General features: G+C 43.0%; 1 protein-coding gene across 3 annotated transcripts in view; it reads right to left on the bottom strand.

Moving 5' to 3' along the window:
- PATJ (PATJ crumbs cell polarity complex component) overlaps positions 1 to 19,063 on the bottom strand; it is a 340,451-nt gene that overhangs the window by 198,499 nt on the left and 122,889 nt on the right. For all 3 annotated transcript variants that reach the window (XM_020993089.2, XM_078156676.1, XM_020993086.2), the window contains exons 18-20: positions 17,768 to 17,977; positions 8,214 to 8,333; positions 4,509 to 4,901 (exon numbers count right to left, since the gene is read on the bottom strand). In XM_020993089.2, the coding sequence (XP_020848748.1) occupies positions 4,509 to 4,901; positions 8,214 to 8,333; positions 17,768 to 17,977 (723 nt within the window). The remainder of the gene's footprint in view (positions 1 to 4,508; positions 4,902 to 8,213; positions 8,334 to 17,767; positions 17,978 to 19,063) is intronic.

Raw genomic sequence — 19,063 nt, 5'->3', positions numbered from 1 at the left:
TTGAGGTCCATCATGAAATGCGATACATTCTTGTGGAAGATGTTTATTTTTATATTTTGAAGTCCTTATAATTATAACGTGATTCCTTGGGGAAAGTGGTATTCAAAGACTTGCAACCATAAAGTCCTTCTAGGACAATTACATATCTTCTAATAATAACAACTGCAAAATGCTTTACATATCTTCTCTCATCTGATCTTCACCATGACCTGTGAAATGAGCACTGTTACTACTCATTTAAACAGATGAGGAATCTCGAGATAAGAGGAGCTAAGTGACTACCTCAGAGTCACACAGAGAGTCAATGTCTGAGAAGACCCAGGAAACTCATGTGGTCCTGCCCAAAGCCAACACTCTATCCACTATCCCAGGGAGGAAACTTTGGGTCTTGGCTTTTCAGGAAGAATGTATAATTTGCCAAATTCAATCCAGGTCCTGATTTCCTCTCTCCAATCAATTCTGAGACCAACACATTGTCTGTCCCCTGAGCCTGCCCCAAATATCTGTGCCCGTAGACTTGCCATTAGGGGAGGGTGGAAGTAGTCTCTTTCCAGTAGCAAGGTGTTGCTATGTAGGGTGAAATACAGAATTCAAGAAATGCATGACAGGATGGGGAGGTACCAATTACATGGCAGGTGAGAGTAATAACAGAGGAACAGGCTGAGTTGTCTACTGAAACCCACCCAATGGGAAAAGACATGGAGGAAGGTATCTAGCACCACGATTAGCTCTTAGAGTGCATACTAACGGAGGAATCCAGGTGACAATCCCACAGGGCGAGAAGGTAGGGATGGGCTGTAGTCTGTACCTCTGAGGTGATACCACAGTAGAAACAGTGCCAGGCTTGGAATCAGAAAGATGGGTTCAAATCTGGCCGTGTGACCCTGGGCAAGACATTTAACCGCTATCTGCCTCAGTTTCCTCAACTGTAAAATGGAGATAATAATAGTACCCATCCCACCCCTACGATTGTTGTGAGGATCAAAGGAGGTAATATTTGTCAAAAGCACTTAGGACTGCCTAGTACACAGTAGGTGCCATATAAATGCTTATTCCTTCCCTCCTCATTGCCTGAATGAAAGAGATTCAAACATCAACATCACCATTGATCGTATGATTGTAGGATCATCTAACACTTCATTCTGCAGAAGAGGGAACTGAGGCCAAGAGAGGTTAGATGACTTGACCTGGCTCATATCGAGTAGTGACAGAGTAATAATAATAATAATAATAAATAATAGTAAAGTAGTATTGACATGGGGATTTAAAGTTTACAAAGAGCTTTATACCTGTTATCTCATTTGAACATCATAACAACCTGTACAGGAGATATTATCATCATCCCTGTTTTTACAAAGTGGGAAACCAAGGCTAGGAGGTTAGATGACATGACCCATGTCACATAGGATAGTGACAGAGGAATAAATAAAAAATGGTATTTATACACAGATTTAAAATTTACAAAAAGCTTTACCCGTGTGATCTTATTTGATCTTCATAATAATCCTGTAAAGCAAGTATTATCATCATCATCATCCCTGTTTTTATGGAGGGGGAAACTGAGGCAAGGATTTGTGGCTGAGTAAATGGCTGCGTTAGGATTCAAATTCTGGCATCCCTGACTCTGTCTAACACTCTTGCCACCAGAGACAGGGTGTGAATCCAGGCCCTTGGTCTCCAAGAACAGCATTCTTGTCTGTGACCTATCTGAAAAAGTCTGAATGAAGGAATGAAGAAAGGAAGGCATTTTCCCAACAGAGTAAGTGTATAGTTACTTACCTGTAACTGAGTAAGTCTGTAGAGATGAAAGAGGTGAGAAAGGCAGAACAGATTCATAGTGGCCTGTAGTGTCACGGAGAGGACACAGAACCTGCTAGAAATGGATCCAGGGTCCAAGGGAGCAGAAGGGGAACCATTTCCTATCAGCATTGTGGATTCATGAATGTAGGGGAGAGGAGCTTACAGGCCAGAGATGCTTGACATTAGAATTTACCTGTGTGACCCTGGGCAAGTCTCTTGACTTCAGCTTCCTCATCTGAAAAATATGGGGGTTAGAGGAGGCTGCCTCTGAGGTCCCTTCGGGCCCTAGACCTGTGACCCTTTGATGGGCCGGAAAATAGTTTGCTGCTCTAGGAGTGGGAGAAATTAAATAAGGAGCCGCCATCTGACTGGGGATGAGGAGGAAAAGGAAGATCTTGCAGCGCAAGGAAGCAATAACATTTTTCCCAAATAAAAACACAGAAAAATGAGGTCAATTGGCGCCATAGAAACTGCCCTGAGGCAAAGACAGCCTAAACCTCCATTAGTCTACATTCTCATATTCTGCAATGAGACTCTGGGAACAAAAACACGTCTATGAAATGCAGTTGTAAGTCATCCATGCTGGGCGCTGCTGGAGGCTTAGCAGAAATAGCTAAATGTGCCGGAAGCCTCGTGGATTACGACAGCATTAGAAGAAAGCATGGTTCCATAGTCTGTAGCAAAAAAGCACCATATTTGCACAAACAAATATTGGAGGAAAAGATTCTCTACATTAAAAAGAAATCTACTTAGGTTTGCCATCTTGGGGAATGGATTATTGACCTGAACAGGCAAACAGCAGAAATGGGGGAGGCAGAAAGGAAGGAGGTAATAACTACCTTTCCAGAGCTTTTCTCTCTAAGCAAACACCACACTTCTCTGGAGTCTTAAGAAGGTCACAGGACTGAAGGATCTTAGATTAGAGGGTGAAGGGACTCCAGGGCTTGAGGTAATCTAGTCAATTACCCTCATTTTGAAAGATGTGGAAACCGAGGCCCAAGGAGGTCAGGGTGATTTGTCCAAGGTCATAAAGATATTGAGTGCTGACTGTGCCCTCACTTACCCCTCAACACACTGCTCTTGAAGAGGGCTTTGAAATACTCCTTGCTCCCCATTGCCATTTCTAGACTCTTTCATCATTCAGAAAACCTTCCTTCCAATTAAAATTGTCCACCCAATCCATACTATGGTTGTCATTGTGGTTCCAGACCCCAGGTCATCCTCCCTGTCTTTCTCTCTTTCCCAACTGTTGCCGTCATCCACACAGATGTTCCCTGAAGCAAATTAACCTGCTTATATCTCACGACCTATTCCTGCAAATCACCTCAGCCATGCACAGGGAAGGGATCTCTCCATTACCAAAATGTTCCTTAATCAAATGCTCTGACTCTAACTTCCCATCATTCTACGACTCCCTGTGCCTCATCACTTCTAAACTCATTCTGCGCCCTCATCGAGACCTCTAATTCCCTCCTCCTCTCAGGACCTTCTGGGACACCACCATGACATTGCTTTCCTGCTTCTCCCATCTCTGCTCTAGAGTTAGTCAATTCATCCACATCATTCTCCACTCTCACAGCCCTCACTCAGCCATCCTATCCCCACTCTCCTCTTGCCAAACCTCAGGCCAGGATTCTTCCATCATCCCCTCTCCTGCACTTTAACTAGGAGCCGCTAAACAGAGCTGGAGGAAATGACAAAACTATGTCTCTGAGTACACTACAAATTATCCAACTTTATCTGGGCCTTACTGGTTCCTCTCAATTGATTACCTCTCTGTCCCATCTAATCATGTTAGAGATGGGGAAGCTGAGGCCCCAAAGGAGGAAATGACTTGGCCAAGATGATATAGTCTTTGGCAGAGCCCAGCTGTGAAATCAGATACTCTGACTTCAAATTCAATGCATCAGGAAATCCACAAGCATTTATTACTAATATTTGTTGCATTTCTGGCAAACAACACAGGGCTTGGCACAGTGCAATCTCTGAACGAATGTTTTTGGTTCACATATTTGTTTATTTAATCATTCAGTCATGAAGCAACTATTATGTGCCAGGCACTGGGTTAGATGCAAAGGATACAAAAAGATTGTCCCTGTCCCTATTCCTCTAGGGAGATGGCATGGATAGATAAACAAATGCAGGATATTTACAAAATAATTAACAAGTAGTATCTGTAATGGGAAGCAGGGGACTAACAATGGGGGGAATCAGGAATGTCCTCCAGAAAGAGGCAGCCCCTGAAATGAGCTCTGGAAGTTGTGACCATGAGCTGACCCATGTGTGTCTGTCCTCAAATGACTGGTCCAACCAAGTCAATACAAACAGCCTCATCATCACAGGGGATGCCTTTTCCAACCAAGAAAACTCTCCAGCACCACATGTCTGTCTGTTAAGTAACCCAGGGCTCCCAGTCCGGCTTGGTGGAAGACATGCCAATGCTGATGAATTACAATCCATCAGAGATAAAAAAGAATAACAGGACCGAAATGAACCAAAGATCCCTGGGCTCCCATCTAAAGACATGGAATCCCCCATAAATCATTAGCTAATTCTTATCAAGGGTCCCCAAGGGCACTCAGACACCTCCAAAATGCTGTAATCATGACTTACAGTGAAAAATGCTGGTGAAATACAAATATTTTTCACTTACAGACCCCATGAAGGAAGAGGAGAAGGAGAGACTGGAGCCCTTTAGGACTTCTTACCATAACTTCACTGTTGTATCTGTTCTGTGGTATCTCCTGGGAACTCGTGTGCATCATGGATCTCAGATCGTGAGCTTCATAGGTCCCTGGATGACTTAGCCACTGGGTGCCAAAGTGATAATCCTGGCTTGGAGGGAGGGGAAGATCCTTCTTGCCCACTGATGAAGAATATAAATCTATGTTCTGGAAGATATCCTGGAAGTCATGCACATCATCCACAAGCATCTCTCTCTCTTCTCCCATTTCAGGTGCTCTGGGTTTCAGGAAAGCATGCATCTCCCACGCCTCTTGAGGGCTGTCGATTTCTTTTGACTGTCCCTGGAATGTCCTTCCCAAATCAAGGAAAGGCTCATCCAAGTCCTCTTCATGAAGGAAGGAATCATCTCGGAACTCCTACAGACAACACAGCAAAAAACAACCAAGGCTGTATTTTACACGAGACCAATTTGGGAATTTAGAAATCAGCTGCTGTTCCCGCACCCAAGCAGACCCTGTTTGCTTTCCCTCTAACTACCCGCCAGTGTTTCACACACACTTTCTCCACACAGAATGTCCTGCAAGGACGTCACTTTGGTCACCCCACATGGTGTGTTACTAGCTGACGTGCTTCCCACGAGGGCCACCAGCACTAAAAAAAATGTGCCCTAGGCAAGGTGAGTGGTTACTTACAAAGCAAGCTCCATTATACATTAACTATCTTATGATGTCCAGGAGATATAGTTGTCATTTTAGTTAAATTACAAATGTTACAATAATCATGACCCTCAACAATTAACACTCATCTACCAAAAGTGAACTCTTCAAAACTGTGATGACCAAGCAAGGCCCCAAAGAAGGACCAAAAAAAGCCGCATCCTCCCAGCTTCTCTGCAGAAGGGATGGATCATGGCAGTGGAACACTAATAGAAAAGACGAGAATTTTTTGATAAATTGGTTGGGTGTTTTGGAACTTTTAAACTTTTTTTTTTAATAAATTCTTTATTATAAGGGAAGGTTCTTTGGAAGGGGATTGGAGAAGAGACACAGTAGTGCTCTGTGACCTGAGGTATGACAATTAAACTCTCCAGGTCAGTTTCCTCTAGAATGAGATAGCCTCTAAGGACTCCTCTAACTCCAGATCTAGAACCAGGAGCCAATATTCTATAACCAACTTGCTCTAGAGTAAGAGGTCCTGAGTTCAAATCACGCCCCTAGTGCTTCCTACCTATCACTTAATGTCACTGGGCATTAGTTTCTTCATCTATAAAATGGACTATATGGCTTCTGGAATTCCTCACATCTCAATATCTATCTTATGTTGTCTAAGGACCAGCCTGGCTAAGTTTGGAGAGACCACTGATTGATGAATTTGACCAATCAATAACCAGTCAAATACAAATATGAAAGAGAAATAGCCCCCGTCCTTGAGGATCATAAATTCTATGAGGCAGAGACAACTTAATAATATTAGCTAATACTTAAATAGTGTCCCAGGCACTGTGCTAAGTGCCTTATATTATTATCTCATTTGATCCTCACAGCCACCCTGGGAGATAGATGCTATTATTATCTCTGTTTTACAGATGAGGAAACTGAAGCAAACAGTGGTTCAATGATTTGCCCAGGGTCACACAGGATTTAAACTGACATGCTTCCTGACTCCAGGCATGGTACCCTATCCACTGCTCTGCCTAACTGCCACCAGACAGAAAAATATGGGCAGAACACACTTAAAATGGAGGTGGTCCTTTTAGGCAGGAGGGGTCCCTGAGACAATGATTTTTTAGCTGTGATGATGCTCAAAACGCAGGAAGTTAGAGAGGAGACGACAGAGACTTGGTGCGTGGAAGGAATATGTATGTCCACCAAGAAAATTACAAATCCTCGAAGTGTGCAAAAACCACATTTTAGACTACATTGCATTGACCTGGGCACATGGCTAATCTCTTGCTACCAGATGTTAAGCTACTCAAGGACTTTAAATAAGATATGCTTTCTAATATTTAACAGCAGCAGTAATGGGTTCAGATAGAAATGCTCTCAGTAACAAGTCTATGATGCTCTCCTCAAGCCCTGCCCCACTCAGTAAGAAATTCCTTCTGAAGATGAATCACATTTTCTATTCAAAGTGTCACTAATATGAAGAGTCCCAGGATAGGGGTTCAGGGAATTGTCTTATTCTCTACCAATTCTTCTCTTGCAAACAACTAAACCTAACTGCAATGAATCCTAAAAGACAAACAGATAAGGAAGAACAAAACCTGAAGATTGACTGGCTTCTTCGATGGATCAGGGAAGCCCAATGGTGCCATTTGAAAGCTATTTCTCTTCAAATGATCAGGGACAAAGGGTGGATTTGTGGATGGCAAGACCATAGAACATTACCTGGATCAGACCAGCACTCTCATCTTATAGAGGAGGAAAAAAAGATCCAAAAAAGAGAAGTTGCTTATAGGATCCCTGATGCCGGGCAGAGAAAGATGTCAAAAATCATCAATCCTAGCACCTTTATTTTACAGTGGAAGAAAAGGAGATTCATAAAGGAAAAGAGGTCTCGTATTTAGGTTGGGGGTGGACTTCAGAGAAATCCCAAATTTTCCTTTCAAAGATGAGGAAACTGAGGCTCAGATAGGGGAGGTAAGTTGACCAATGTCATACAAAATAAGTGGTTGAGTATGTTTGAACTCAAATGTTCTGACCCCAAGACATTACTCTAGCAACCATGCTGCCTTCCTCTAAATTTCCATGACAAGGTGATCTCTAATAGGACATTGAAAGGGGACTATTTTCTTGAAGATATCCCCAGTTTTGTAGAAAACAGGTTATCCCAAGGGCAGACACAAATGCAAAAATAATTTGTCCATTTAGCAATATGAGTATGCCTAGTCTGATGGGGAAATGGCTATATCATCCTCCTCACCACCAACATGTATGACAGGTTTCTTATGTATGATCTCATTTGAACCGTATCTGGTTCTGAAAAACAAGATTATTTATGGGGTTGCCTAGTTACAGAATCTTTACATGAGGATTAGGAGGATGCAATTTCCTAAAAGGCAGGGTATATCTCCCTTTCATTTTCATGTCCTCAGCATCTAACACAGTGCCTGGTATTTTTTCTTTTACCAGACTTGTGATTTCATGGGTATAGGCAACTCCCAGATAAAGAAAGAAAAAATTCTCCTACCAATAGTGCATGTCAACACTTTCTCTGGAACTTAGAGTCTTAGAGGGCTGGGAACAGGGAGGTTAGGGGATGTGCCCAGGGACAAACAGCCAGCATGAACAAGGGGCAAGACTCAAATCCAGATCTTCTTGGCTTGCTAACCTCTATACTATGCACCCTCTCATGTGCAGTTGACAATTGGCACTTAATAAATGCTTAACTGAAATCACCACAGGAATCTGTTAAGAGGTAGTAGACTGCCCTTGGCCAATTAAAACAGGACCCACCGTGCATACCGCTTTGCAGCAAAACTAAGGCCACATAAAAGGAAAGAAGTACTCCTGCATTCAAGAGAAGGGTTTCTGCTTTTAGAAAAGTCTCATAAGTCAGGGCTTGAAAGATCCCACTTCTAAAAAAAATGAGCATTTAATTTCCATGTATACAGGAATCGAGGAGGGGTGGAGGGTGGAATGAACAAAGGGAGATGAAACTTCTTCCTTCGTAAAGCTCTGTCCAGCAGTAAACTGTCTATTGAAACAGGAAACCAAGCTGCTCCCTACCGAGGGGGCTTCCAGAATCAGAGGCGAGTCCATTGTCTCCATGGATCCTGAGTGCGTAGGCGTTTCTTCAAAAGCAGTTGGTTGCAAGACATTTGATGTATTCTCCTCATTACCTTCAACCTAGAAAAAAAGCAAGAAATGTGTGTGTGATTAAAAAAAACAAACTGAACGGTTTCAAACTCTCTTAAAGTTGAATCTGAATCTTCCCAGTAAGCAAAAGTACTTGGGATTTCTCAACAATGAAGCCCTCTGTACTGTGAGCACTCAAGGAAGAATTAATGTCCCAAGCAGGAAAAGAGCCAGATGAGCTAGTTCTCAAAAATGGCCAGACAAGGAATTAACGTAAATCTTAAGACTTGAAAAGATGTAAAGGTTTCCACCTGTAATTGGGGAGTACCTCTCAAAAAGACCCCAGAAATAATGTGGATATTTATACTAGCTGATAAAAAAGGAAGTCCACAAATACAGCAAAATACTGACAGGGGCACTTTTCTGTGGAAATGACTGGAGACAAAGCATGAGCCCTCTGGAGAAAGGCTAAACAAACAATAGGACATAAAGAGAATGGAATAATGCTAGGTAGGAAGAAACAATGAATGTGATGAATCATAGAATCATAGAAGGACTCCCACAAACTGATGCAGAATGAAGTAAGGAGAGCCAAGAAAACAATAAACACAATGATTACAATGATGTAAAGGGGAAGAAGTACCAAAGAATCAAAAGGGAGCATTACAAAGTTACAAGCAAGCCTCAAAGAGGAAATATCAGAAGACAACCCCCTCTTCCACTTCTCTGACGAGGTAGGAGGCCCACAGGGGTGGAATATTACATACACTGTCAACGTATTTTTTCTACATATTCATCGGTTTTGCTGATTGGTTTTTTTTCTTGTTAAAAATATTCCTTGTTTTTTCTTTTTTTTGTTAAAAATCTTTGTCATTTGAGACTTTTTTTTTTGAGGGGAAATGGGGAGGAATACAAGGGGAAACCTAGACAATATAAAAAGAAAAGATTAATAAAATTTACTTTTTTTATAAAGCATGTTGATTTGACCTCACCCCAATTCATCTCTTATAAAGTCCCTACCTTGATTTCCCCAATTCCACTACAATCAGAACAGCAGAATCTCAAACACAGATGGGCTCTCAGAGTCCAGCTTACACCCCAACAAGAAACAGCTCCAGAACATGCCCAAGAAGAGAGCGTCCAGCCCCTGGCTGAAGAACTCAGATGAGAAGTCCATTGCATTCTGGGATAGCTCTCACTTTTAAGAGGCTTTCGCTCATATTAATGTTAAATCAGCCTTCTTCCAACCCATCCTTCCTGGCTCTCCTTCCGGGGTCAAATGTCACAAGCTGAACAATGCTTTCACATGACTGCACCTTAAGGACCTGAAGACCACTATCACTTCCCGCCATCTCTGCCCCCTGGACCCTAACCCCAGCAAATCTTTCTAGGCTAAACATCGCCTATCACTTTAACTAAGCCTTACATAGCATGCTCTCAAGGCTTTCACGCTCCTGGTCACCTTCCTCCATCCACTCTCCAGGTTCTAATTATGATGCCCTCTAATCAGGGGGCTGACCCAAGCCAAGTACAATAACACTGTTAGTGGGGGCAGCTAAATGGCACAGTGGATAGAGCTCTGGCCTCAGAGTCAGGAGACCTGAGTTCAAATCTGGCTTCAGACACTTGACACTTATTAGCTGTGTGACCCTGGGCAAGTCATTTAACCCCCAACTGCCTCACCAAAAAGCAAAAAAAAAAAAAAAACACTATTAGTTCGTTCTTCCTGGATACCGGGCTTCCCTTAAAGGAGCTTAAAGTCACCTTGGCTGTCTTGACTTCTCCTGTCTTGGAGGCAGCTAGAAGGCACTGTGGAGAGAGTAGGACATGGCATCCAGAAGACAATCCTGCCTCATATATTTAATAGCAAGGCCCCCAGGGGAAGTTACAGAACCTGTCTTTGTGGAAGCCCTTTGGGGGGAGCCTTGGGAATCCCTGCCTTGGGAGGCAAAGAAAGGTCATTTTCCAGCCCACAGAATTGGCATTCCACTCTCTACTGGTCAGAATCTCTCCCTGTTTATAGGGTGCTTCCTCAACTCAACGGCGAGGGCCAAGGGCCAGTCCAAGGTCACATTTCTTTTGTAATATCTCCAAGTCTGTGCACAAGGCAGCATTGGGCAGAAGTTCCTGATTAACTGCAGGAAACGGGAACCTTTAAAATTATATATTTTGAAATACAAAGGCCCCAGAGAAGACCCATTGTTGGCTGGAGCCAAGAGGCATCTCACATCACAGCTTGTAAACAGCCAGCTGGGCTGACGGCACAGAGATGGGAGGGGAGCGCACTTAACAGGAAAGAGTCACCATGCTGACCTCTCCCCCAGCTGCATCATTGGCCTCCTAAGCTCACGGGCAGCTGTGGCCTCAAAAAGGGAAGCCTGGGGTACTCCCATCCCACCAGTGGCCAAGCCTTTGGAGAATGGCTCAGGGGCCCGTGGTTTGTCCATTTGCCCTCTGCCAGAACCAGCAGGTCATCACCTCCCCTCTCACAGTATGGAGGGCTTGGCACAGTTCTAATATTACCCTCAATATTAATACCCTTCATGATATTACTGCCAATTTTGAACTGCTCAATATGCTAACAATTGGTCTACGATTTTACAATATTAAATTTATATAGATACTATGGTGCAACAGGAATTGGATCTTTTAGAACAATCAGTAATTGCATTAGGTAAACATAACAACAATTAGAAACGCACTTCAATTTGAAATGTGATTATCGCTATTCATTTATCTGTGTAACTCCATATGTGTATTCAAAGTTTACTAATATAACTATTGAACAAATATTGAACAAGCTCCAAGGTGCCTGGCACTCTGACAATATCACCTGGGACATTAACCAGCTATCCAAAATACAACATGAAATTGCTGATTCTCATATTGATGGTATTGATCCTAAAGATATTGCAAACAAATTGTTAGATTGGATTGACCAACTTAATCCTTTTAAGAATGTATTAAGTTTGCTATTACATTTTTTACCTTGGCTATGTTTTGTATTAATTTTGTGTTTCCTCCTTCCCTGCTTGTTAAAATACACTCGCCATACTTTAGGTGAGATTTTTTCATCCCTTCATCTTCTCAAGTTAAACAGTCAGAGGGGGGAGTTTGTTGAGGGCTTGCATTGATGGGTTTGAGGATATAGGTCATGTCGGGATGTTCCTGTTCCTGTCCATTATCTAAGAGCCATCTAGGTCAGAACGTAGGCTCTCCGACTTCTTCTAGGCGCTGTCTGTCCCTTGAGAGGATGAAGGATTTTCAATAAACCTTGAAAGATAATCGGGAAGCGAGGAGAAGACTCTGGGGGGAAAACCCCCCCAGTTACCGTTACCATGAGAAAAATTAATTGTTGATACTTGGCTTTTTCCACTCTGGCTTCTGTTCCCATGAATGGGATATAATAACCCTAACCCTCAGATCAATAAACAGAGCTTGTTCATAACTTGCTACCCCCTGGTCCGCATGATTTTCTTTCTCTTCTCTCTCTCTCTCTCTCTCTCTTCTCTCTCTCTCTTCTCTCTCTCTCTCTCTCTCTCTCTCTCTCTCTCCTCTCTCTCCCCTTTCCCCTCCCTCCTTCCCTCCCTCCCTCTCTCTCCCCCTCTCTTTCTTTCTGTCTCTTTTTCTCTCTTTTTAGCCTCACCGGAGATTAAACATTGTAGTCAACGCAGGAGTCAGCTACAGCACAGGAAATTCCTGGTCTTTGTTTTTCTTTAAAACAGTCTGGGATTCCCCTACCAGGCCTGCGCTGGGCAGAAACACCTCTTCCAAAGAGTTTCCCAGGAGTCCCCTGTCTTCAGGCACATAAGTGTCAGGAATTTAGTCAAATATTCCTGCCTTCCAACAAAGAGACAGTGGGGTTCCCGGGCCACAAAGAGCAGCTCACCTCATTGGAATAAGAAGAAAACTACTTTGAAGGAAAGCCTTGGTTGTTCATCTGAATAAGTACATATTAACAGATTAGAAACTTCAGAAGTAAATTCAATTAAAAAAGCAATTATTAAACAACTACTTTATACAATCAATCCATTATCAAGCATTTATTAAGCACTGAGTGCATACCAGACTGCTCAAGGCACTATGTTGCACGTTGGGTATTGAAATGAATTAATAGGCCTTGCCCCCAATCAAGGTGAGATCATGCCAGGAAACAGCATAAGCAAAGGCAGGGAGGTGGGAAAGCAGAAGGCATGTTCAAGGGGCAGAGCATTTTATCGACCAACAAGTATTTATCCAGTATCTACTTGGCAGCTGGGTGGTACAGTGGTTATAGCACTGGGCCTAGGGAGAGGAAAACCTGCCTCAGGCTCTTAATAGCTGCGCGACCCTGGGCAAGTCATTTAACTTCTTTTGGCCTCAGTGTCCTCATCTGCAAAATGGAGATAATAATAGCACTTACCTTCCAAGGTAGTTGTGAAGATCTAATGGGATAATATCTGTAAAGTGCTTTGTAAACCTTCAAGTAAATGCTCGCTATTATTGTCATTAAATAGACAAGAGGCATAGTGTTATGCACTAGGGATAGATACGCAAAGACAAAATAAGAAACAGTTCTGTTTCCTCAAGGAATAGCCATTCGAAAGAGGGAGAAGCCATGAACTGCATAGAAGTTTATATAAATTACAGACAAATCAGATACGTGGTAACCTTAGAGAGGGGGATGAGTACCAGCAGCTGGGGAGATCAGGACAGCCACCATGCCAGATGCACCATCAGGAGTACAGGCTGATAATGCCCACAAAGCAGGGCCATGAAGGAGAGGTCGATGGTATTTATACCATTTACCATAGTCTTATAGCAAAGAATTCTGAGCAGGGGAAAGATATAGGCAGGATTAAAGACAGAAAAGTTTCTGACAGCAGCGGTATGAAAGATGGAGTGAGAAGTCGGTGATTGGAGGCTGGAAAAACCTATCAGGAGGACGTGAAGATGCTACAGAAGAGTAATTCCTCCCACCTAGGTCCATTTGACTGGAGGTCCACAAATCAAGAGGCTAGAAGAGAGCAGGGTTAATTAGCATGAGCTGATGGGCAATTAGCAGTGGAGAGCTAGCACACAGAACGAAGGGAGACAAGTGCTTATACCGAGTTTTACACAGCCTCGGCGCAACATACCAGGTGGCCAAGGAAGCAATCAAGTAAGAGCTACTCAGCCATTTTCCCAATGGCTGAGGAGAGGATGTCAAGTGGTGAGGGGAAGAGGGGAAGAAGGTCTTGAGGCAGCTAGGTGGAGCAGTGGATGGAGCACCGGCTCTCAAGTCAGGAGGACCTGAGTTCAAATCCAGCCTCAGACCAAACACTTGACACATACTAGCTGTGTGATCCTGGGCAAGTCACTTAACCCCAATTGTCTAAAAAAAAAAAACAAAATAAAGGAAAAAAAAGGACGAAGGTCTTAACTCTGGGGTTGTAACTTGTTGGCCCTGTTGTCTCAGGAGTTGCCAAGATCAGGTTTATTCTGGCGGGGATGTTTCTCCATAGTTAATCATAAAATCTCATCTCGGTGGGGCAAGACATCCCAAAGATAATGGAGGCTTCCTTCACAGTAGACTCAGTGAGCTTTTCCTATTGTTGAATAAAATACAGACTGAGGGTCTGTCTAGTTACACAACCCTGAAGTTCACTCTCTTTCACCACTAAAGTTACTTTTTCTGGGGAGAGGATCTTTCTCCCAAACTCACAAAATACAGATTGTATTCACTTCCTCCACAGAGGCTGCTGAAGTAATCCCAGGAGATGGTCAGGTAAAGGCCTAATTCATGGTGGTCATGACACTGAGAAGAGAGAATGGGGTGAATGAAAGGGACATTGTCAATGTTTCATCAAGAGGACTTGGTGTTCTGGAAATAAATATGGGTCAGAAGCCATCACACCTTGCCCTGGCCTGCAAGTACCACTGAAGCCCAGTTAACATGCCTGGTACTTGACCCAGTGATTGGAAACACCTGGACCAGGTTATACTCAAGCCAAGTCAATGACTCAATCAACCTTTATTAAGCATCTACCATGTGCCAAGTACTGTGTTATGCACTGAAGTCTCTTCTGTGTTGGATGTTTGACCTAGACTACCTATTTAACCACAATCCCGCTGCTCCCTCACCCATATTTGGGGCAAAGTCTTCATAGTGAAGAGAAGTTCAGACTTATGAAAAACATTTCTAGGCACTGGCTGGTGAATCCTGAGGAGAGCCCAGGAGTGAAGATGGGGAGAAAATGTCACTGTTGCCGATGGCCATCTAGAGATAGATAACTTCCCTCTGTGATGCACGCGTGCGCGCGCGCACACACACACACACACACACACACACACACACACACACACACACACACAGATGACTGGCAGATAAATGGAGTGATTGAGGTCCTTTAGGCAGTTGGAAATGCAGGTCAATTACACGGAACAGAGTACTAACCAGAGACAGAGATCTCAATATTGATGCCATGAATGAAAGAAATAACCAAATGAAGAGAGTGGGTGGAAGAGAAATGAAGGGAGAAGCGGTGGAGGGGAAGGAGGGAAAGGGAAGTTACAGAGAATGATAGATGGGCCAGAGAAGAAAATAATGGAAAGAACAAAAGTGAGAATTCAGTTTAAATGACAGGGATCTGAAACTAAGGCACAGAAGGGCTGGATAGAGAGAAAGAAGGAAAACTGGGTTGGGTCCAAAGGCAAAGAAGGAGCTAGTATTCCTCAGGGAAAGGTTAATGACTAACATTGACAGACTTATCGCTTCTCATCAATACAAGGATCTAAGACATCTCCAAAGGCTTCAGGATGAAAAATGCCATCCACATCCAGAGAAAGAACTGTGGAGTCTGAATGCAGATCGAAGCAGACTATTTACTATTTTTTTTCTTCTGTTGAGTTTTGTTTCCTCTTTCTGGGGGTTCCTCCTCTTGGTTCTAATTCTTACTTACAATATCGCTAATGTGAAAATATGTTTAATAGGAATATATATTTATAGCCTACATTAGATTGTGCGCTGTCCTGGGGAAGGTGGTGGGGAGAGAGAGAAAAATTTAAAACTCAAAAGCTTATGGAAGTGATTGTTGATAATTCAAAATAAATTAATTTTTAAAAAAGAGTGTCAAATGCTACAACAGTGAAGGAAGAAAAAAACTGAAAGAATAAAAAGCTGCTAAGTTTTAGTCACAGGGGAGAAAGAAAAGGAATAAGCATTTATGCAGCGCCTACTGTGTGCTGGGCACTGTGCTAGGTAATGGAGATGGAAACACAGCACAATGAAATCACTTGTATTCTAAAGGAGCTGCCATTCTATCAGCAGAAACTACACATTCAAAAGTGAATACAAAAATAAATATGTGGGAGGTGGAGGGGGAAGGTGCTAGCTGTTGAGGTAATCAGAAAAGGCTTGTGAAAAAGTCATGCTGCCCAGAGTAGAACAGAAACCCCTTAAAGAACACTGCCTCATTTTCACGTTTGTAAGCACTATGCCTGGCATAGAGTTGTTTTTCAGTCATTTTTTCAGTCCTGTCCAACTCTCCATGAGCCCATTTGGCAGAAATACTGGAGTGGTTTGCCATTTCCTTCTCCAGTTCATTTTACAGGTGTGGAACTGAGGCAAACAGGGTTAAGTGACTTGTCCAGGGTCACACAGCTAGTAAGTGCCTGAGGCTGGATTTGAACTCAGGAAGCTGAGTCTTCTGATTCCAAGCCCACTGCCCCACCTCACTGCCCCAGCATATATCAGCTACCTTAACATGCTTGGTGACAGATTGTTTGAAGTAGTGAGAAAGCAGTGGCATCAGATATAGACAACTTTTTCAAGATATATGGTGGTGAGGGAGCTGAGAAATGTAAAATGAGAGCTAAGGTCAAGGCAAGAGGCGTTTTTTTAAGATTGGGAAGCATAAACACATTTCTAATTAGATGGCAGGGAACTAGTAGAGAATGAAAGAATAGAAAGTACAAAAATGAATTCCAGAATCCAGAGTATAGGAGGGAAATAAAAATAAGGAATAAGAATAATAGCTAGCATTGTATGTTTCTAAGATTTGCAAAGTGCTTTGCAAATATTCTCTTTGGATCCTGGGAGGTGGGTGCTATTATTATTCCCATTTTAAAGATGAGCAAATGGAACCTGAGAGAGATTAAGTAATATGTCCGAAGTCACACAGCTAGTGTCTGGGTCATAAGGACTCCAAGTCCAACCTTCGCTCAAGATCAGAAGAACAAGTGAATGGATTCGCCTTAGTGATAGGTAGGAAGGTGGGTGACGAGTCAGAGAAATTCTTCATGTCAGAGGGCTGCCACATTTGTAAAGCAGTAAGCTAAGTCATCTGCTAAGAGTTTTGGAATTAGAGATGAGCACAAAGGTAAGTGGAGAGATAAAAAGATTTGGGGTGATCACTGTGGAAGACGAAATTAGGGAGATGATAAGGGCAGAGCTGAAACACTATGGAGCACCAGCAGGGGCCCAAGTGAGGATATAAACTACAGTACTAAAAAGATCTATGGAAAGCTCGGGTGGGTCTTAGCACATCCTGAACGAGCATTCCTATTAGCCGTATCGTTCCTCTCAAGAGAAGTAAATTGACCTGCATTTCCAACTGCCTAAAGGACCTCAACCACTCCATTTATCTGCCAGTCATCTCTGTGTGTGTGTGTGTGTGTGTGTGTGTGTGTGTGTGTGTGCACGCACGTGCACCACAGAGGGAAGTTATCTATCTCTAGATGGCCATCGGCAACAGTGACATTTCCTTCCCATCTTCACTCCTGGGCTCTCCTCAGGATTCACCAGCCAGTGCCTAGAAATGTTTTTCATAAGTCTGAACTTCTCTTCACTATGAAGACTTTGCCCCAAATATGGGTGAGGGAGCAGCGGGATTGTGGTTAAATAGGTAGTCTAGGTCAAACATCCAACACAGAAGAGACTTCAGTGCATAACACAGTACTTGGCACATGGTAAGTGTAGCCGGTGATCCTGATGGACAGACTGCCTGAAAAGAAAAATAGCATGTGGATAGGGAAACAAACACTGGACTTCGGAGTCAGGTAGCCAGGCTTCAAGGCCTAGATAACATGTTCCAGGGGTGTGACTTTGGGAAAATCTCTACCTCTCTGAACCTAGCAATAAAATCAGGGTAAATAAAGATATTACATGAAAAGAATCACGTAAGACATAAATCACTAAGAGGCAACATGACACAGCAGTATATATTCATATGTACAAGAAGCATCTCGCAGGCCACCTTATGTGTGAGCCAATGCTCATCCTCCCAGCTGTCTATCTTTCTTAGTACAGGTGCGTAATTGTCAACATATCTGAGCACTGGTCCACGTGTCCGTTCTCCTACTTGATGCACATCAATGCAGTTTCTATCTCTCACCTAAACATTGCAGGTTCCCCTGAACCTAACACAAGAGCTCAACACAGGGTGACATAAAACAGATCGACTGTCAAAAGGAACCTAGGAGTCAGAGTTAAAACGAAGAGCCCAGAAATAAAGTATGACCCTTACCACCAAAGGCTTGCAGACGCCCAGGGTCACTCTTCCCGGGGGCAAAGACTTCAGCACTTCCACAGCTTCGGTGAGCGTGACGTTCTCCAGGGAACGATTGTTGACAAAGACCAGGCGGTCCCCTGGCAATAACTGCCTACCCCGTTCTGCTTCACTATTGGCTACCAGAGAGCGGATCACAATCACAGTCCGAGCCGGGTCTAAAGGGTCCTGAAAAGAGAGTCAGAGAAAAAAGATGTCAGCCTCACCTTGGCATTCACCAATCCAAAACAAAGTAATAAGCAATTGCTAGATACTGGTGCTGCCTTTAAAGAGCTTACATTCTATCAATGTTATTATAAAATACATACAAAGTCATAGAAATCATTTTACTTGATATATGTCAGAAGAAAGAAACATGGACTGTGGTGAGGATGTCCACAGCCTCAAGGAATTTTTCTACCAAAACTGTTGTGCACAACTAGTTCACTCGGCTACAGAGCCTACCCAGGACCTAGGATTTCCCAGTCACCTGAAGAATCAAGACCAGCTTGATCTTTCACTCTGAGCACGCATTGATGAGGCGGGAGAAAAGATGGCAGCAACTCCGTTTATTTTTAGCAAAGCACTTACTTACATAGTAAAATAACAGGAACTCTTTCTCAAGTTACAATGATGTATAACCCATGATGTGCTCAAGGACAGTGCATGCACAGTCTGTGCACTTACCGACTACCAATCACAAATACACTGTTAATGACTAATGAATAACGAGGAAGTTAGAGATGCATAGGACGGAGCACCGAACCAGGCACCTTTGCTCATAGATCAGTCACCTGAGAGGGGCCTCCACCCATTAGTGAGACCTCATGAACAGCCTGTGGTCCTCTACATTCTTACAGATCCTTAACAACTTCCCCTTTTTGTTTTTGCCGGAGACAGAGCATATGAAGCTCAGTCCCAAGGTGCTTTATCTGATTAGCAATGCACCTGAGCAAACACAGTCCAAAACACAGCATGGCCAGCCATAGCAAACATAATGGCAATAAAGAAGATAATAAAGACATAAGCCAATGTTCAAGGTTATCAAAAGGGTTACGGAGTTCATCTAGCCAATCAAGTATATGTTGGGCAGTCTTATCTGGCATCAAATCTTCATCAGCCGCCCTCGCAATATCATCAGCAATGTTATATAAATCATCAATATCCAATGCAACAGTAGAATTCCCAAATAGCCCATTCAGATGTCTACGTATTCTCTGCCACTCCCATTGGGAGTCATTGTATTTAACATTGGTAAGGCAAATGAATTCATAC

Source organism: Phascolarctos cinereus, unplaced genomic scaffold (assembly GCF_003287225.1).
Source record: "Phascolarctos cinereus isolate Bilbo 61053 unplaced genomic scaffold, phaCin_HiC Scaffold_5;HRSCAF=322, whole genome shotgun sequence".
Taxonomy (NCBI): Eukaryota; Metazoa; Chordata; class Mammalia; order Diprotodontia; family Phascolarctidae; genus Phascolarctos; species Phascolarctos cinereus.
Note: the sequence above shows the minus strand (reverse complement) of the source record. Positions and strands in the feature narration are given on the sequence as shown.